This window comes from Cucurbita moschata, unplaced genomic scaffold (genome assembly GCF_002738365.1).
Source record: "Cucurbita moschata cultivar Rifu unplaced genomic scaffold, Cmos_1.0 Cmo_Scf00013, whole genome shotgun sequence".
NCBI lineage: Eukaryota > Viridiplantae > Streptophyta > Magnoliopsida > Cucurbitales > Cucurbitaceae > Cucurbita > Cucurbita moschata.
Genome location: NW_019268529.1, coordinates 3,060,191 through 3,081,485, shown reverse-complemented (window position 1 = coordinate 3,081,485; position 21,295 = coordinate 3,060,191). Strand labels below are relative to the sequence as shown.

Sequence of the window (21,295 nt, the reverse complement as noted above, 5' to 3'; positions counted from 1 at the left end):
CACACCACCTCATGTCTATCCCCTTTCGGAGAACAACGAGAAGGCTATCACATCGTCCGGTTTCTGGCTCTAATACCATTTGTAACGACTCAGGCCCACCGCTAGCAAATATTGTCCTCTTCGGACTTTCTCTTTCGGGCTTCCCCTCAAGGCTTTAAAACATGTCAGCTAGAGGAAGGTTTCTACACCCTTATAAAGAGTATTTTGTTCTCCTCCCCGACCAACGTGAGACATCACAAATACTATAACACTGTGTGTATAGCGAACATATATGAAATAATAGGGATATATAAGCATGTCTCATTGAGATGAAAAGTAATGAAGTACTATATGCATCATCAGTCTGTATTATGATTTTAAATGTGAAACCTCATGCATATTTTATGTCAGAAGCATGGAGTACTTTTTCAATATGTTAGGTACGAACGCATACACCACAATATTATACATCTCTCTCTCTTTTTTTTTTGTCGACTTTTAGCGGTATGTGTGTACAATAGCTCGTAGTTAGGCCTAGGGGAGCGTTACGAGCCAGCTTAGTGGGCTCATGCACATTTGCGTGAAATATAGAAGTACACGCATCCAACCCTGCTTGAAAAGAAAAACAGAGCCTAAAAAGTAGTCTCATGTATGGATGACGGTGCCAGCTAAAGAGACCACAAAACGTTAAGTTCATGATAATTTTTAAGATCGAAATGTTTTAAAAAAGTTTCGTACACACAATAGTTATCGGTCAGATATTGTAACGGCTACATTGCATAAACAATCTCACCACTGCTTTCCAAGTCGAGTTCGACGTCGGACTCCAAATCCTCCTCCATGTCATCGTCGATGTCTAAACTCCCGGTCAGATACTGGCCATTCGGGCTCTGAGCTCCGACCGCCTCCACGGCAGCTTCCTGGATGATCTGCATGATTTCTTCGATGGTTTGCGGCGGTTGGGTATCCTCCTCCACAATATTATGAGTGGTTGCAGTCTTCTCCTCCGCCAGATCGGGCGGTAGGTTCTTTGAGAACCATTCATGGTTTCTGATCTCTGGTATTGATATCCTCTGAGTTTGTTTAGATGGGTTTGGATTATTTAATTCATTTGAATTAAGTAAATTAATATTCCATTCAAATTTAAACAGCTTAAAAATGAGAAATAATTATATGTAATTACGAAAGTTTAAATTAATAAAAATATTCATAAATTTTGTATTTTATGTAAAAAAAATAATTTACTTTTAAAAAATAAAATTAATAATATATTTTAAGTATTTAAAAATTACCCCCAATTTATAAATTTTCATTAAGATACTATATTAAATTAATAAAATGTATTAATGTACTTTTTAAAAATTCATTGTATTTTTTAACATGATACCAGTAAATGTATTTTTTTATTTTTTTAAAAAAATTTAACCATATTAATGAAATTTTTTTAAGTTATATTTTTAAAAATTGAAAAGATTTTATTAATTTACTCGACAGAAATATGAAATCAAAGTACTAACCTTGGTTGGGTCAGCAACAAAAATTTTAGACATGAGATGTCGACAATCGGGAGATATATGAACATAGTCGGGAATGGAGTATTGAACATTCAAAATTCTCTACAAAACCAAAACGCTCATATTATAAAGAATACTTCTGACTTTGTCTTAAAAATACTTCTAAAATTTTAAAAGCTTCAATATACTTTAATTTTAAAAAAATTAAAAATTATTCATATAGAAATTAATAATATATTATTTTAAAAATATCTTTAAATTTTAAGATTTTCTTAATATCCTTATTTAAAAAAAATTAATATTAATGTTATTTTTAAAAGTTTTAAATAATTATTTTTAAGAAAAAAAAAATCGAAAGCTCATACAAAATTTTTTAAACAATTTTAAAAAGATTAAGAGTATTTTTTTAAGTAAAATATTAAAAAAAAATTATCTTTTTTAGTATTATTTTTTTTAACTTTTGTAATTTTTTTTTAATAATTTAAAAATATTATACAAACTTTTGAAAGTTCATAGGTATATATATATTTTTGTTATCGTTAATTTAACCTATAAACGGCTCGAACCTGAATGGTTTTGCGAAAATTTTTAGGATCCTCGGGATCCTCGAAAGGGTATGCTCCAACCAACATGACATACAATGTCACCCCACAAGACCAAACATCAGCAATCTGCACTGCAACAACGTTAATTGGATCACAAAATGTCTGATTTTAAGAGAAAAAGAGTAATTTTGTAGGGTTCTTGTTTTTGTTCACCTTCCCATCGTATTCTTTTTTGAGCAACACTTCAGGAGCTATGTAAGCTGGAGTTCCCACGGTCGATTTTGGTTGAGAATGCAACACCGACGACTTTCTCAAAAGCAAAAACAAGAAAATATTGAGTCTATAGACAAACATACCATTAACAATCACGTTGGAGTTGTTCCTCTATACTTCAGTTATTATTGTTCGGTATACTTCGAATCAAAATGCAAGCTACAACGACTATAACGACCATAGTTATTAGAAACATATCGATCTTGAATCATGACCACAAATCGGTCGTGTGATTCAAAGACGAGTACCTTAGAATAGCCGAAGTCGCAGATCTTAAGATGTGGGGCCGGACTTCCATCGAGCAATGTGTTCTCCAACTTCAAATCTCTATGGCAAACTTGCTTTACCCACCAATAAGAAAAAAATCTTAACCCGAATTCATTTGAACTCTAAGAAAACGAGTTAGAGATTTGCATGAGATCATAAAAAACTTACCATTGCATGACAATAACTCACTCCCGATATCAGTTGCTGAAAGAAGAATCGTGCCTGTAACTTAAAGCTTAAGTTGATAGATTACCGTAAATTTAATCTTATATCAACACCAACTATCAAATGATATTAAAAATTTGAAAACATGACAGTGTAGCATCGTGTTAAACTATGATAAGATAAGATTAAAAAACCTCGTCTTCACTGAAACGGCCGGCGTTACAGATCCGCTCGAACAACTCTCCACCGGAGGCATATTCCATGACGATGGCAAGATGGGTCGGGGTTAGAACGACCTATATATATTCACTTATGGTAAAAATATTGTTGCTTTGGTAAATAAGGGTTATTTACACAAATTAGTTACCTCTTTGAACTTCACAATGTTGGGATGTCTCAAAGATCTATGGTTTATTATTTCTCTTTGAACATTTTCATCTATCTGTTCATATCAAATTCATTCATATCATTCGAATTTGAATATCAAATATATAATATCTTAATTAGCTAAATTTTTCGTCCTTAAATAAGAAAAACGAATACCTTGTCACCTCGCTCAATGTACTTAACAGCAACGAGCTCATCGTTGTCCTTGTCTCGCATCAACCTAGCCACCCCGAAGTTGCCCGAGCCAATATCTCGGACGAGCTCGTAGCGGTCACTGGCATGCATGATCGGCACGTCCATGGCTGCCACCGTCCCTCCAGCTCCCGAGCAACCTACCTCGATCCGCCCTCTAAATCAGCTGGGCATTGAGATTATTGTTGAAGGAAAAATGGGTGTTGAGGTTGAAGAAGAAGCAGGTGGTGGATGAGATGGGGTGGTGCGAGCTGTACCAAATAACATGCACCTCGTGAAACCTTCACCAAAAGCTGACCTAATTTACAACTAACTTATTATTTTCCCTCTCTTTCACAATTTTTTTTTTCTTTATTTGAATTTTATGTCGGGAAAGAAATATGGGAAATAATTATAAATAAAATTTAAGGATTAAATTGTAATTTTGTTTTAATAAAGTTGAGAAACTAGAACTATTTTGAACTCTAAAATGACTCGAATTAATTTTTATTTCAAGGTAAAAATATATGATTTTATTTTGAACAAGGGTCAAACAGATGTGTTTTGAGATCATTGTTTTTTTTTTTTTTTCCTTTTTATAAAAAAACAACTCGGTATTTTGGATGACTAAAGGTAAAACTCACGCGGGTTTGAAGTAGACGTGTTTTAAAGCCTTAAGGGAAAGGCTAAAGAGGACAATGTGTATTAAGAACTATTATTTTTTTAATTTCAAAAAACTATTTTGTACCCTTATTATTTTAGGTTAATTGTTCGAACATAAATAAATTATTAAATATTTTAAAAAAATTTATCTTAATATTAAAATAAAAAAATAAAAAATGAACAAAAAATAAAAAAAAAATAAAAAATTGAACCACAAAATATAAACTATAAAATAAAATATTAAACAAATGCAACAATCGTTTCTGTGAAAATGTTATCGTAGCTACAAGTTGAATCTTGAGTATGTGCATAACCTACCATTGTGCAACAAAAGGATTGTATTCAAACAAATGCAACAATCGTTTCTGTCAAGTATAAAAGAGTTAAACAAATAAAATGGATAATTTGAGAGGAGATGCCGGCAGTGCAAAGTATAAATGCTATAACATGCAAAGTCAACACAAGAGAACTGAATTGAAAGGAAATTTGTAGTTACCTGAACAAGTTTTGTGAGCTTTGATTTCGAAAACGAAAGATAGTGATCGATTTTCTCCTGCGTTTGAGGAATATGACCATCCTGCAAGGAGCCTGTGACTTTGTCCACCACTTTCTTGACTATGGTTTTATAAAAATCTTTGCTGATATGACCTTCCTACCATGTAGGTTTTAGAAGTTCCTTGACAAACTCCACAAGTGCAAATTTCATCCTTACTCTTCTTCTTATCATGGACCTCATCGTTTCCATTTGCGTTTTCTGTCGTATCAATCTTTTGAGAGTCCTCATTTGTTGCTGGGTCAGTTTCATTCTTCTCTTTGATAGCATCGCCATCAACTGTTGGCTTCCCATGAAGAGTTTCTTCAGCAGAGATGCCACAGGGACCAGATGATAGAGGCAAATTTGGTATCTGTACTTCACCCTTCACTTCTGTAGTGCTCTTCTGTGGTGTTTTAGTGACTTCAAGTTTCTTCAGCTGTAAGCTATTGCAGAGAGCAGAATCGTGTTGCTTTGAGGATTCAATAACAGGACCTGTCTTCATCGCTGCCCCCAAAGCACCCATGGGTGCGTCCGAATAAGGGAATGAAGGTGCTTCTGACACAGTATGCGTATTAAGGGAGGCATACAATTGAGGCAATGGTTGCGCATTTCCAAAATATTGTGCAAGAGAAGCTGAAAGGTCAGTTATTTGCCTAATTTGATCGTTCGTTACTATGTTCGATGCTTTCATCCTCCTTCTGCAGTTTGACTCTGAAATTTCCATCTGAAATTTTCGGATTCGTTACAGTTCCGTCGGGATGGTCACTGTGATATGCCATTCTTTGTCCAAGGACAACGTTACCCGAAGGATTGCCTTCAGCATGTGAAGCAGCCGTTCTGTCAATTGTAATGTTATCATTGGAAGCTGATGCAATAGTATCATCTTTCGTTCAAGTTTGGTTTTTCTGAAAACGAGTAATATCAACTACTATGGGCTCTATGGCAATGTCTTGATTCTTAGCCAGAGCCTCTTGAACTATCGCATGGCTAATGGCTAAAGCCGTGGAAGTTTGAGAGCCAGAATCTTGCATAACGTTGCAATCGCCTTTCACTACATGATTGGATGGTTGCACAGGGTAGTGCCAATCAGGAGACATCTCCATATCATCACTTGGCCACTTTCTGTGACCTCTAGGGTCAGAACTGCCTGTGCAACCACCAGCATTCTCTGCCTTGCTCGGAATGGCATCGTTCTTGTTGCTTCGCACTGTCTTGGTATCAACAGCTCGATCCCACCGAGTTTTGCTCTCATTATTCAAACCATGATCACATTTTTGATCTGAAGGCCATGTATATCTTGGCTCTTCACTAGCAGTTTGTTCTTTTTTGTCCTCAATCAACTGAGTGAAATCCGAACCACTAGCCAATTCACTCGATTTTAAGCCATCCCACGACTGTTCCCTACCATCTGAACATTGGGCGTGTTCCCATTTATCAGTACTCGACTTCCTCTCTGGACTTGCACGTGGCTGGCTATGATGAGAATACTTGCAATTTTTTCCATTACGACAAGATCCAGCAGCAAAATATTTACAGATAACAAGACTGCTACTGCAAGGTTCACGCTCACCACGTGAGAAGTACGCTTCTTTACTCCGATCATTTTTCCTGTCTCTACTAATATCATTTGGAGAAGCTCGTGATAATTCATGAAATGCACTGTCATGAGAAAACGTGCAAGAGGCTCCCCTATGACACCTTCCCTTCACGAAGTCAGTACAATGAGCAGCTGATCTTCCACTCCTGGGATGGTCCTTAAAATCATGGGAAGTTGATCTAAAGGATCGGCCCCCCTTCCTGTTCCTATTTTCCGAGCTATCGTCCAGATTTTGATCGTCCTGGTGAAGAAATTGACAACCATTACCTCGCCTGCATCTTCCAGAAGTAAAATCTCTGCACAATTGAGTAGAAACACGTGTTCTATTTCTGTTTCTATCGTGAAATCCCGAGTCCCGCTTATTACCATGAGGAGGGCTTCTACTCCTACCCCTGAAACACAATCAAAACAAGCAACTTTAATCGAGAACGAAATTGCAATAGATCATCCCATCCCTTGGAAAAGAACTAACCAATCCTTATAGAAATACATAAATCCAGAAACTCTCGTTCAAATGAATGAACATGTATGCCCACACAAAATTTGAGAGATTTGAACAATTAACATTGTGCTCAAAGGATGAGGAAGTTGATATAAGCTCTTGAAGCTAATACCAGTGTATCTAACCTCACTGACCCGATCCAATCATTTCTATCAGACAGGTTAGAGCCATGACTTCTCCGTCCATCTAGATCAGGGGACATTCTCGTGTCGTAGCTTTTGTCAGCATCACATTCAGCAGTGCCGTCCATATTTTTATTGTAGCCTTTATTAGGGCGGTCCTCCTTAAGCGAAGCTCTGGTTCCAGGTAAAGGTTCCTCCTCTGACAGCAATCCCCAATCTTGCGTAGGTTTCGAAACGGTATTGGTAGTCGCCATACCAGACCACTTGGAACCATCATCACTCGCTATTTCAGCATTTCGAAACGGTATTGGTAGTCGCCATACCAGACCACTTGGAACCATCATCACTCGCTATTTCAGCAGAAATCCAACCAGGTCCTGATTCTTTTCCAGGCCAACTATGGTCTTGTACACTATCAGCTTCAAAGTGAAATCCAACCAGGTCCTGATTCTTTTCCAGGCCAACTATGGTCTTGTACACTATCAGCTTCAAAGTGGGAATCTTCTCTCAAATCCCACTTTGACGAGTGTTTTCGGCCACTTCCACTCATAACTCTTAAGGATTTTCTCCTAAATACAGGCAGGATGAACATAAGTTAATTTTAATGGTGTTTGCTCAAAAGTGAGGGTATCAAAATCAAAAGAAGCTTGCAGGAGAACTTCAAGGAAAAATTATCTGCAGTGCCAGTGTAGAACACCAACTTGTGATCATTGTAAAAGGTCTAGCAAGATATATGATACAACCCTGTCATGATGGGAAGAGAAGATCCGAGGATATATAAACCAATCTGACAAAATAATTAATCCAATAGCACGTCATAAAACCCGACATTCCATTTTAACTGAGATGTAATCAGTATCACACACAAGGAAAACAGTCGAGCATGCACACGAACAAGAGCACAGTAGAACGCTCAATCAAAGACCACACTAATCTGTCACTAATTTTTAAAGCATTTGTGACTTCACCAAAACCGATACAAACTCCCAACACAATTTAGAAAGCCTTCAAAAAACCTAAATGGAAAACAACCATACTAGAGAAGTTGTAGGTTCTTGAGACAGATGGGACGGGATCCTTACAAATTTGCTCCCAGGCAGGTGTATGGTTGGACGTAAATAAAATTTTTCGATGAAACACAAACCGAATGTCAGTATAGAACAGTTTAAAGCTCGCCTCATGGCTAAAGGATTCACCCAGCCTAGGTGAATCCTTTAGCCATGAAACATTTGCTCCAGTTGCCAAGTAAAATATGATTCGTGTATATCTCTCTGTTGCAGCAAATCTTGGTTGTCACTATTTCTACTTGATAAGAGGTGTACATGGACATACCTCTTGGATTTGAGGACAAATATAGCAGTGGAAGGTATGTAAACTCAGGCTTGGTTTGAAAAATTTATAAATATGCTGAAACAAGATGGCTATACCCAGTATCAATCTAGTCACACTATGCTCGTCACTAATCAAACATTAGCTTTGTTGCTAGTGTAGCAAGTTAATTTCTGAACAAACCCTATGAGGAACATATGGAAATTGTGTATAAGATATTGAGATATGTCAAGCACGATCCTCGAAATGGCCTCATGTTCAACACGACTAAAACCAATCTCTAGAAGTTTACATTAATGCAGATTGGGCTCGATTTCCTGTCTCCCTATCACACCAAGGAGCATTTAGGTAAGCATATCCATCCAATAGAGGTTCAAAAACGAAATAACCTATTCACTCTTTCATACTATAGGGAGCCACACATGAATATTTGCATAAAAGATTCTTTTTGGTATTTTTCAACGATATTCGACCCTTGTAACCATACGTTCAAGGCAAACCTCCTCTCCACTGCACCCTAGCTCATTTTATCATTAGTGGCCCTAGCAAGTAACTTAGACTATTTATACCTCAATGATGAAGCTTATCCCTTATCCCTTATCCCTCATCCCCTCACTAGCAAGTAGCTTAGACTATTATCTATGGTGTTTACAAAAGACCTTCCCAATTTACAAAGACGGAGATATGACTAAAGGAAGCAAAGAAACTAGACAATTTACACCCAAATATAGCGTGATAAACAACATTGTTGAAGAGTTTTCTATAAACTTGTGTCTTTTCTACGAATACTTTTTTATTTCTTTATTTTCACAGATTCCAAAAGAAAGCAACGATGAGATTTTTTTTTCCCCATAGTAGGGCTTTTGCATTCTTGAAAGGGTGGTACGTTAAGGTCGTGCCCAATAAATCCTTTACCTCCCTGGGAAAAGTGAGATGTCATCCTAAGATATACAGAATCTTTGTCCAGAACTGAGCGTATGTGCGATGCATAAATAAGTGGTTTTGTGATTGTTGTCTTTCTTACCTAATGGGCATCAATTTGGAAATAGAGTCGGGTAATGGCTTTATACGCTATTTTTCAAAGGAAAAACTTCAGTTTATTAAGTGATGTCCTTTCCATATTATCTTTGCTAGCGTGGGATTTATTGCTTCTACTTTTTTGCCTATGTCCATAATCAAAGATTTTGTAGGATGAGTCTATCAACAATGTCTTTCTATTTCTTCTGTAGCCACTTTTTGTGGCATTTCGAATAGAGAAATGTAGCTAAAAGGGGAAGTTGGACAGTGTGGCTTGTATTAGGGCAAGCCTGCCGCCTTTGGAAGTTATAACGTTGGCAACCTTTTTTCTATTTTTTTTTTTAATAATAGTCTTCCAGAAGGAAAATGATTTATAGTCGGTTCCCATTTAGGGGTAATCCTACGAAAATATTCGATCATTCACCCTTTTCACAACCGTATTTGCTACAAAGGCTTCAATCATCCCTATGCTAAAATTGCCCATAATCTCTATTTTTTGGAGATTGATATATTGTCTATAGAATCTTTCGAAGAATTTTATTGTCTTAATCATGTTTTTTATGGAAGATACATTAGACAAATAAGAGAAGAGGATTGTATCCATCCGCAAACTGAAGGTGGTTGATGCTTAAGCCTTCATTACCAACCTGAAAGCCTTATATCTGTCTTTCGTATTCAACCTTTGTGAGTAAAAGACCGAGACAATTCATTATCATTATGAAAAGAAAAGGGGATAGTGAATCCCCTTGTCGAAGACTCTGTGTGGCAAAGATCTTTCCTCATGATCTTTTATTGATGATGATGGAGAAGTTTGTGGATGAAATGAATCCTACAATAATGTTTTCGAGAAAAGTCCAATCGAACTTGTCAAATACCTTTTCCATGTCAAGTTTAATGATTGTACCTTTTTGTTTCTTTCTTTCTTTCACATTCATCTCTAAGTTCATATGTCATGAGGAATGCATCAAGAATTTGTCGCCCCTCTATAAAAGTTGTTTGTTGCTCCGTAATCATGAAAGGGAAATAGTTTGACAATTCTAGCCGAACACACAATTCCATCTTCCTTCAATTAGAAATCGAACCATGGTTCAATAACAAGAATAAGTATCTAAATTCTATCATCTCGACCTCATTGAGATTCCTCGTTAGATTTCCTAATCATTATCCTCCATCCACAAGATCTTCCTCCGACATTTCTTTCCCAACAATGCCATGTAGCTCAACCATAGGGTAAAAGCTAGAAATTTACCATAACATGTAAGGTGTTCCATTTAGCATTACAAAACGATATTTTTTCCGCATTCATGACTTCGATTAAGTAGAATTTCAAGGGCTATTTGAGTTTTAGAGACGTTCCATGATATGCTTCAAAAGTGGCTGTCATCGTTTCTCGTATTAGTGAACCATCCTACAAGCTTTCTCATAAATACTTACTATTATTTTTCTCCCTAACTCATTTCGTTCACGAGGAGAAGTACATTCGTTCATTAACTTTTTTTCACTCTGCTATATCAACACTTGTATGAAAAAAAAAAAAAAAGTCAAGCTTCGACCTAAGAAGACACCTGTTCTTGTTGAATTTGCTTTAGATAATCTTATACTAAAATGCTCAATTTCCCTAAGAAGCTTTATAACCATTTGCATATTCTAAATAAGTATCTCCAAACTCTCCTTTCCATATGAAATCCACCCCTCCCTTTGTCCACCTTATTTGTCACTTCGGTTGCATGGAATATCGAAATATAGTACACAATGGAACATTAGTCGCTGCTAGTATAAGGGATGGCTCACATAGCACGCCATAAAAAAGCCACTTAAAGGTCACAAAGAAGGTGGGAGTTGCACATTGAATAAATTACATTGTCTTTAAGGGTAAATTTACAATGCTCGAAGTGGACAACGACCATAAAAATAGACCAGTTGAACTACTACCCATGGAAACCCTCCAAACAAACCATATGTACTCTTCAACGACTAATAAGATACTAAGTAAACTTTTCAATTCACCATGTAATTTATCCACACTTGTGAACACTATAGAAGTGCACAAGCACTTTGTCCATTATTCATTCTCCTTGAGTTTGAGGAACTACAGTTTTCTCATAAAATTCCTTGAAAACAAGCTTGAACTTAAAAATTGACTTAGATCCAGGAATTTGTGCTAATGCCCAATTGCTCTTGTAGCGGAACAGAAAGCCATTGCCATAAGTTATTATTGAACACCATTGCTAATCTTTCCATCAACCGACCACGTGAAGATACTGCAGAAAATTATATTTTGACATTAGCACACTCTACGTGATACATTAACTAAAGAAGAGGGCATCTATCAAAGAACCTAACATGTTGGGGTCTGAACAGTTAACTTTGGCAGGAAAAAGAACCCAAGACTTAAGCAAGAGGTAAATTAATAAATAAACATCCAGGAACTAAATTATTGTAAGGTTCACCCTAAAGTTTTAATGAGTAATATGAATGATAATTAATAATAATCTGATTTACAAACTACGACAGAAAATCAGCCAAACTGCAACTGTTCTAAATACTAAGACCAGCCACACGGTATTTTAAGAGAAATATAAACAGAATACCATATTCTGTGGAGCTAAAGATGCTCATGAATCATTTTTTGTGTAGGTTTCAAGGATATGCTTAAACTAACGAGACTTCGGTAGTAAAAATTTACGGCAATTAAAATTCAAAAAATAGGCAAGAAAGAAAAACTAAAAAAGGGACGAGACATGTGCATGCCGATAGAACTCTGCAGCAGATTCCCATGGACAAACATGCCAAAGAGCACATGAAACAATAGACAACCATTCTTTGACTTTCATATCCACACCCACAGATATTATGAATTGAGCTCCCCACACAACAATTCTACGTCAATCAGTTGATTGGTCGCAGAAAATAAGAAGCGTGCTCACAATGTTTCTACGAGAAAACCTAGATTGGCAAGATAAACTTGAGCCTTCCAGTTTCTTATAGAGACTTTGGGTGGAGGGGGTATTTAATCCAACGGATCTGTTTTCTTACTAAAGAACTGAACTTCCATTCAGAAAATAAATGAGTAAAGGAAAGTACAAGGGCATCCAAAAAACCAATCTCCACCAAAGGAAACCCAACTAAAGAAAGGGGCAACAATCAAGTACAATAAGACCTAGAGAATAGTAACAAAAAAATGTTATCACCGACGCTCGAAGAAAGACATAGAACCTAATGAGGGACCAAACATTTATTGGGTCCCTCCTAACCTCTCTAGAGGTCCTATTATTCATCTCGCTTGCAACAAAAACTCTCCTCTCGAAAAGGCGGATGGAAAAGGAACTCTCCAATCATCTCCCTATACCCATAAGTAGCAAACTGAAAATCAAAAAATCAAGATAGAGACTCCAAACTATCCGAGCAAAGTTGTAGCTCCAAAGAATATGATCAATTGAACTATTACCTCCAGATAATATAACATAAAATCTTAACGCCCAAACCTTAGCCTTCAAAAGAACAAATGTTCCCCCAAATTCTATATTCCAATGACATCACTTAGAAAACCCATTCCAACGACAACTATAAAATAAACAAGCCACAAGCATTCCACTCTATCGTATATGCCAACATCAAGAAAAAAGGGTCCAATGTTGCACTATTAAACACTAACAATCTGCACATAGCTCACCTTTTTTTTTTTATGAAGTAAGCACCTACGAGATGTGCTTAGAAGATATTTCCTTTTAATTTCAATCAATTGAATAAATCCTTCCATAACCTAGCCACTAACCAAGCATGACGACTTTCACTTGTCAAAAAAGACTACAGGGTGCCGAAGTCATGTGTACTCCACCAATAAAATTTCATGGCTGCATCTAGAGTGGTAGCCTGAGCTCCCTATCCCAATCTCCTCCAAAGATCAACTTAAAATCCGCACTTGAAGAGATATGACTTCCAAGTTACGAAACTTGAACTAATAGTGTAAAGAGGATGTGAGAGCCGTGGTTAAATCCATGGGAAAAATCACAAGCGCAAATAACCTTTTCTTTCTCAAGAAAAACCACTGACAACAATCAAATAAAGTATTGAAGTACTATCAACTCCAAAGTATAGCATTCTTTTTGGGCATCAGACGTTAATCTTCAACTCAGCAACTACTCAATCCATCAACTTAACATTGCCTAACATCCAGCTGAACTAGGGTTCTATGCAAGTGTAATCAAATCCTAAGGAAAGATCATCTCCGTTTCTCAAAAAGCAACCTCTCGTTTCAAATACTTGAGCAGAAGGCAAAAAGGAAAAAAAAAACATCTCAATTCTAAGTCATCGATTCCCAAAGATACCCATAAGCACAAGCAATCTCGAGAACAGAAGAAAAATACATTGGCGAAAAAGAAAAGGAAAACAAGAAAGAACGCGTAACTGATCGCGTTGGGGGCATGGGGAGTAGTAACGGGAAAGGCCCAAACTTTGAAGTTGAAGAACCTCGCAGCACATACAGTCCGACACAAAACGAGTACGAGATCAAGACCCAGATACGAAAACGTCCATACAACAAAACTGTAGAAGATTANAAAAAAAAAAAAAAAAAAATGAGTTCATTGGTAGAAAGTAAATATTTTAAAAAACATCGGTAAAAAGTGTGTATTAACTTAAAATTTTAATTTAAAAAAACTAAATAATTACCAAACCATCTTTATATGTCAAAATATAATGGCTTGTTTTATTCTTTTCCTTCACAAATAACCCTTGAAATTATTTGTTTTCCAAAAAGTCAAAATTTGAAAACTAGAAAAAAAAAAATTATAAACTCATTTTTATTTTGTAAATTTGACGACAAATTCAAAAAATTAAGAGGTAAAAAACTAAGAATTTAAAAAAAATAATAATAATAAAAGCTTTTGAGACTCTCCCCGACTATATTAAATTTAAGAACAATACATTATGGACATTATATATTTCCAACAAATAATATATTTTAGCGATTTATTTTTTTATTTTCTTATTTTTTTGCCTTTCTATATCTTAAATTTCTTCTTTCAACAAATAATGTATGAATGCATAATTTCACTGTGTGTGTGTGTGTGTGTGTTCAGCATTTTATGGAAATGTAGAAGACAAAAAAAAATGCACTAATTATAAAGAAATCCCCACTGAAAATGTCACATGTCCAGTTATACACACAGTACAGGAAGGAAATGCATTAATTCTCAAGAATTATAAATGAAGCAAATTTTGAAAGAAAAAGAAAAACAAATCTGACCCGCTTTCCTTTTCCCCTGTGAACCAACCGTCACCAATTTGCCTCCAAAGCAAGTAGGCTACACGTGATAACTTGACACATGACAATACAATAAAATGCATGCACGCAGAGACCTGGGTTGGGGAGAGAAGGCACTCGGTCATACCTGGCTCGGAATATTTGAAGCCATGTCCAAATTTTGTTGCTGCTGCAGAGCAATTGCTGGCTGTCTACAAGACGATGCACAGTCCACCATCGCCCTTGGTCCTCACCTATATATTCATCCAAAAACACCTAAACCATATGTTTTTTTAATAAGTTGAGATGAGACTTGAGAGAGACTCGGAGGGAATTCTCAAGAAATGGGCAACTTTGAAAGCCGAAAATTACTCTCTGTTTGAGGGAAAGCTTTCAGCCTATGGAGAAAGAGATAATGTATGTAACGCAGTGTCTATACTCGTTTGGTTTACATCTGAAGTTTGCAAAACAATTCGGGTGGGGGTGAACTTCTTGGAAAAGAAAAGCTTTCTTTATTGAACATAAAAGTTGTATCAGATTTGATCTCTTTGGGTGGTGCGAACTGCTTGCTAAGCCGTGATCTTGTCCATGGATCCATTGGAGCCTTCTGAGGTGGTTGGGGATTTGGAGGCTTCGACTGTCTCAGCTCATTTTCTCTATCAATAAATCTGTATCGACAGCATAGAGAAATTATGAATTAATACATTGATTCAACTTTCAATAAATTTGTATCAACAGCACAAATAATCAATTAAAAACTGTACCAGCAGTATTTATTTATAACCGTTTCATACATCATCTATCGATTATTTAATACAGCTGTATAACTGAAGAAACATAGCAGCTGTCGATGGTAAGCACTTACTCTATATAAGCCATTGGTGCAGCATCGCCAACACGTATACGCGTCCGAAGAAGTCTTGTATATCCACCAGCTCTATCTCTGTTGAACATAACATCCCTCCAATTTAATACTTATAAATAAAAGCATGAACTACGGGTTAACAAATTTGGGACTCACTTGTATCGATAAGCCAGTTCTGTGAATAGTTTGTGAAGGACATCATCGCCTCTTACAAATGCAGCAGCATGCCTTGAAGCACAAAGGGAACCCTAGATTGGGGGGGAAAAAGTCACAACATGTTTATCTTTTATGAATAAAATGAAAATAGTGAAATAAAGATTCTCTTATAATAAACAATGCTTTCATTAAGAAAAATGAAAGAATATACAAGGACATACATAAAACACCCGCCCTAACACACACACAAAAAATAGAGTACGCCTCTAACTACAAAAAAGGACAGTCCCAAGAACAAGACAAAGCTCATAATTATAAAAAGATTTAGTTATTGATGTCCAGAAAGAGGCATTAAATCTAGTCACTTAACCAACATCATCAATTGATCTCTTGACCTTTCTAAAAATCTATCATTCCTCCCAAACCAGATATCCCCACAAAACACAAAGAAATTGGCCTACCACAAAACTCTACCATGCTCCTTGAAAGGAGAGCGCAAAAACACCCCCAATCTGGGCTCTACCATCAATCTCTAAGCCATCAACTCCGAATATGAAGAGCAAATTGGCAGTCTCAAACAGAAGATCCAAACCCTTCTCAAGCCTCCTATAGAGAGTGCACCCTTTCGAGAACAAAACACAGGAAGAGTGTCTTTGCACGCAATCCAAGGTGTAAAATAATTATTAAACTATCTTTGAAGCAAAGACAGTTTAATCAACTTCAAAGATAATTTAATAATTCCTTTACAAGAACTCTGTTTGTGGTTGATTTCATTGGTTTTCTTCTCGATCACAGCAAGTTAGAGTCTGAAGTAAATGACAGTGTCCTTGGTGCAAATAAGAGTAAGCAGAAGACAGCCCAACTATATACACCTTTATGTAACGCAGAGTCATTACATTTTAAAATCAAACATTATATGATGTCTCTGGAACTGCTTTGCTACTTTAATTTCAACAACATCCAACAAACTTCAAACCACGGCTTCCTCTTCACTTTCAAATAGTTACAACAAATCTTCCTTCCGAAGGTCTTTCTTTCTCCATATTGATATCCCGTAATTAATTTATGGTTTCCATCTTTTGAGGATTACTAATACTGAAATAAGAATGATTTGAAATAAAGGCATCATCCTGGGCCCAAATTTTAGTGGTCTAACTCATTAATTGGAGATGCCTCTTTCTTATTTGGCTTAGCTTCCAATGTTGGTTCCAGACCAAATCCAATTTTCCTCCGTTACCGGCAAACATATTTATCAAGCCCATGCCCAATACCATCTCTTGCTTCCTGCATTAGAATTGAATTGCAAAACTTGACCTCCGAGCCTTGTCTTTTTCTCTCCCTCGAATTATTACATCATACTCATTTTAGATCAGCTAAATCTTGAACCATGGCATTTGCATTTATCCTTTACCAAATAGCCCTTCATCTAATAATTGAAATATAATTTCATATATAATCTAATTGATAAAGAATCCAACCTATGAAGCATGGATAAGGATACGATACAAACACAATGACATGTCATTTTTTACAAATCTAGGACACAGACACACACAGTAAGGACACATTTGTTAAAATTTGCATTTTTTTTTTTTAAATATACATCCTTTTTATACAGTATGAAAACTTTAAATTCAACAAGTTTAATGGATTTATATACAATGAATTTGATGTATTTTACACTAAAAATTTATTTTTGTCCTATAGTATTATTTGTCTATTTAGTATGCTAAAGAAGTTTACAAATATTGGATTAATATTGGCTTTCTACAACTAGTATCTAATACAAATCTAGTGTTACCGAGTGTCCAATAAGTGTTGGAGTGTCTGTCAAACATGAACATGTGAGCCAGACTAAACTGTCTGTGCTTCTTAGCATACAACCTATATCAAAACTTGGAGGCAGAACACACCCTCCCCAGTGAGGGGAAAAGAAGAAAATAAATAAATAAAACATTGAGAAGGGAAAACAAAAGTTAAGTTCTACGGACCTCTTTTCCAAATTGAACCATGTTATCAGCAAGCCGCCGAATTTCTTTAGCCTGCAAACAGGTTGAAAGACAAATGCAGAAATAAGTTGAAAATATGGTCATAAATTCATAATAGTGTTGATGTTCTAAATAAAAAAAAAAAAATCTATACTTGATCTCAAGGAATGAAATATATCCTTCAACAGTAAGCTTGGGGTTAAAATTTGAAGGAACAGAAAAGATGCAACCCAAGGGGAAAGAGATGACAAATATGTAACTAACCAAATCTGTAAATTCAGATTCTAAGAAAAAACAAAACCTAAGCTCAGTTCAGACAATACAAGACGTCAAAATTTTCAACCACCCGATAATTCCATTTACAATGCAACAAACCTACGATTAACTTCAGAGTTCGGTAAGATAAAATAATCTAACAACGAAACCGAAGGGGGTTCGGGTGAACATGAAGCTAATGCATCACTTGGAGAAGCAAAATTCAGAAAAGTTAAACATCGAGATTCCAATAAATGATAAGAAGAAAGTCAATAGGGATACCTTTGGAACAGTAGTCTCAATCCGCTCGTGCTTCACCAACTGAGAAACCATTGTTCTGCCAAAAGAAGAGAACAGACGTTCAAAAATTGGGACATAAAACTTAATTGATAGTTGCTGAAAGAAGTGAGCAACCTCAGCATAGACATCCGGTGAGCTGCATCTCGACCAAGCTTTCTGAACTTCGTCATTGTTAATGGCGGAAAGAAAGCAAAGACTGAGTTCGAAGATGAAAAACCTCAGAGTTTCGTTTCGGGGGTTTTAAAGGGACGAAACCGAAAAGGCAGTTTCTAGGCTTCGACCTTCGCCCAAGCAGAAACGACCACGTATTAAAATTTCAACCAAATTTTAATTATTACATTAAAATGTTATTAAAAAATTGGTCTATTTTTACAAGTATCTAATCTTTAAAAATATTAATAAGATTTTATACAAAGTCTCTAAAATATTAAAAAATTAATTAATTTATTAAATACAAGTTTGAACATTTCCTCAAATGGACTCCAAAGTTTTAAAATAAGAGGCTAACAAATACGTAATGGGTCAGGCCAAACCATGAAGCTGGCAGTGATACATAACCGACCAAAGTGAACAATGACTTGAACTGTTACAAATGGTATAAGAGCCAGACATCAAACGATGTGTCAATGAGGTGAGTGGATTGTGAGATCCCACGTTAGTTAAAGAAGGAAAGCAACGAAACATTCCTTATAAGAGTGTGAAAATCTCTCCTTAGTAGAAGCGTGTTAAAATCGTAAAGTTGACAGCGATATGTACGAGATAGAGCGGACAATATCTACTAGCGGTGGAGTTTAGATCTTACAAAAGATTTCAATACCTTAAATAAACGAATCTCGTGCAAATTGTTCCAAAAGCTATCGATGTCAAAATCTCCTGTCAAATCCCTACTATACAAGAATCGTTGTGACGTACTTGTTACGTTTGAGTTCCATGTTCCTCCGATCAACGTCCCGACTCTCTCGCCCTTTATGGCTTTTGAGATGTTGTCCGGTTTTGTTAGATTGAAGACAACAACTGCATCAGGAAGAACAATGATCGTTACTTCAGTTTATTCTAAGCCGACGTCGAACAGTGATCTATTGTATGAAGTGATATACATTCTATCGTTTATATTCATTTTTGTTACCATAATTTTTATTTATTGTCTAAAAAATAGAAATAATTTTATTCTTATAAAATATTTAGTACTAAATTAGTTTCTTAAAAAATTTATTAGAGTTAAATAATTTAAATATATTATTTATTTTTAGTTAGGTTTATTTATAAACTAAAATATTAAAGTGACTATTTTAATATTTCAATATAGTTTGTTTAATTTTTAACATAAACTTTCTTTAGATTTAAATATTTTGATTCAACTCATAAAAATATGAAATAAAAAATTTGTTAGCAATTATAAACCAAAATTATTCTCAGATAATTTATCTAAAATAATTAATTAATAAATAAATAAATTTAAAAAAAATAAAAGATTATATTAATAAATCCATACGTTGAAAAAAAAATTAGTGTTAAAATTTAACAAAAATATAAGCTAAAAATATATATATTAAAAATTGCTTAAAATATCAAAATAAAATAAAATTGAAAAAATCAATCACAAAATATAAAAATATAAAATAAAATATAATAAAATATTGAGTTTGTTAGCTTTGAAACATACTATGGTAATTTTTAAACCAAACGATCAAAAATATATATATTAAATATTAAAAAAAAAAATTCATACCTTATTAAAATTTAACCAAATATTATGTATTAAAAATTGCTTAAAATATCAAAATTAAAAAAAAAAATTAAAAATCAACCACAGAATATAAAATAAAATTTTATAAAATATTGAGTTTGTTAGCTTTGTAACATAAGAATATTAGGATAAAGCAAAATCATGGAAAAAGGTGAGAATTTTGAGAGATTCGAGCCAAATCGACCCGTTCCCTTCTATTGCACGGTGAAAAAGTGGAACTAGTGTACACTAAAATAGAAAATAAGGTAACTTTACATATCAGATCGAGACCTAATAGATGTGTTATCTGTAGAAGGTTTTCTATTGATTCGGAAGCTTGTTAAAGGTTCGAGAGCTCTCCTAAGGATGCTAACATGCAAAAGGGATCGTGTTGATTCGAGTTGTAGATCGAAAGATACAAAAACGTAAAGATTCGAAAAAAAAACTTACCAATTTTCTCTTGAATAGGAGGGGAGAAGATTTTTTCCGACAGCCACGTGTCGACTGGCGACTGGTGAGGTGTGGCTTGGCAAGGCGGTGACACGCGTCAGGCATCGGCTAAAGCTACGCGTCGGACGGGGAGCAAAGCGGCCCCAATGCGTCGTTTGTGTGCCCTACCTGATTCCAGATCCACGAGTTGATTCGACTCGACCCACAACCCATCGACCAAACCAACCTGTGGTCCATCCGAGCAAGCTGAACCAGTGACCCGAACCGGAGCGCTGACCCATGACTGCACGAAAGCAACCTACGCTTGGTACTCGCGCGTTCGCTTGCGACTAGCCTCCTTCCCGACGCGTGTAAGGTCATTTTTTACCCGTTTGACTTTTGTTTGCCTAATTTTTGTCCCGATTCCAATTCTAACAATGTTTTTACATGAGTAGGGACCTAATTGAGGAAAATCAATAGTTTTGGACACTCCTTGGTAGCGCTAGCTACTTATGCATCCCGAAAGGTGGATGAGAAAATTGTGAATTTTGCGTTCCGGGTGTTGATGGATAGGGTGCTAATGGATGTTATCGCCCCGGTTGAGCATGACTATTTTGACTGTGTATAATGTAGCTAGTTCTAGATGCTTGCACCATCTTGATAATGTTTAGAAAGAGTTACAATGATAAGGCCCAGGGATCCATGATTAGAGTGACAAGTCACTGACCTTATATCGCTTGTCTGTTAAGCTTAGGATGGGATGAGAGCGTACGAGTAGATAACTTACTGTATAATTTTATACTCATCCCTGTTATATCTATATTTTTTTCAGGTGCGTTGGGTCGAGGTAGGGTGTGATTAGAGAGGTGGATTGTCATATAGAGAAATGCATGTCCCGGGACGTCAGTCGAGTCTTTTCTTTTGCATTCAAATTTTCATAATTTTGTTTGTTTGAACCTTTGTATTGCAATTTTCTTTCATGGGAATAAATGATTCCGCCCTTATACATTTTCAACTGTTTTCTTTGCATTCACGTTGTTGTTTTGAGTCATGACTCATAGTAAAATATTGGGTCGTGAATCTCGATATACAAATTTCTAGATTATAAATGCTAAAACCCAAAATCAAATTAATTTCACTCGAAACCATTGTAACTTTTGAGAATACGACGTAACGACCTTATTAAAAAAAACCTTATTTAAATATTAAAGAATCCAAAACAACAAGGAATCACTCCAAAAAGAGTAAACCGATTAAAACTTGTC

At 35.6% G+C, this 21,295-nt stretch overlaps 2 protein-coding genes and 1 pseudogene across 2 annotated transcripts; all 3 read right to left on the bottom strand.

Moving 5' to 3' along the window:
- Positions 1-641: 641 nt before the first annotated feature.
- LOC111451292 (serine/threonine-protein kinase SRK2E-like) lies at positions 642-3,480 on the bottom strand. Its single transcript, XM_023091663.1, has 9 exons — positions 3,287-3,480; positions 3,111-3,185; positions 2,938-3,039; positions 2,747-2,800; positions 2,560-2,652; positions 2,252-2,344; positions 2,060-2,164; positions 1,497-1,595; positions 642-1,052 (listed from the first exon to the last, which is right to left on the bottom strand). The coding sequence occupies exons 1-9, from the start codon at positions 3,428-3,430 to the stop codon at positions 750-752; spliced, it is 1,068 nt and encodes a 355-aa protein (XP_022947431.1). The 5' UTR covers positions 3,431-3,480; the 3' UTR covers positions 642-749.
- On the bottom strand, positions 3,480-13,590 carry LOC111451287 (annotated as a pseudogene).
- A 589-nt stretch (positions 13,591-14,179) lies between these two features.
- Positions 14,180-18,162, bottom strand: LOC111451296 (50S ribosomal protein L17-like). The gene is made up of 6 exons (XM_023091669.1): positions 17,990-18,162; positions 17,858-17,912; positions 17,324-17,374; positions 15,333-15,424; positions 15,177-15,254; positions 14,180-14,979 (listed from the first exon to the last, which is right to left on the bottom strand). The coding sequence occupies exons 1-6, from the start codon at positions 18,043-18,045 to the stop codon at positions 14,760-14,762; spliced, it is 552 nt and encodes a 183-aa protein (XP_022947437.1). The 5' UTR covers positions 18,046-18,162; the 3' UTR covers positions 14,180-14,759.
- Positions 18,163-21,295: the final 3,133 nt, after the last annotated feature.

Excerpts from the sequence above, each read along its gene's own strand:
- LOC111451292 (XM_023091663.1), bottom strand. The coding sequence starts at position 3,430 with ATGGACGTGCCGATCATGCATGCCAGTGACCGCTACGAGCTCGTCCGA. Across the intron at positions 3,040-3,110 it reads ACATTGTGAAGTTCAAAGAG|GTCGTTCTAACCCCGACCCA; the intron begins GTAACTAATTTG and ends GAATATATATAG. Across the intron at positions 2,653-2,746 it reads TGAGTTATTGTCATGCAATG|CAAGTTTGCCATAGAGATTT; the intron begins GTAAGTTTTTTA and ends TGGTGGGTAAAG.
- LOC111451296 (XM_023091669.1), bottom strand. The coding sequence starts at position 18,045 with ATGACGAAGTTCAGAAAGCTTGGTCGAGATGCAGCTCACCGGATGTCT. Across the intron at positions 17,375-17,857 it reads TTGAGACTACTGTTCCAAAG|GCTAAAGAAATTCGGCGGCT; the intron begins GTATCCCTATTG and ends ACCTGTTTGCAG. Across the intron at positions 14,980-15,176 it reads GCACCAATGGCTTATATAGA|ATTTATTGATAGAGAAAATG; the intron begins GTAAGTGCTTAC and ends CTGTCGATACAG.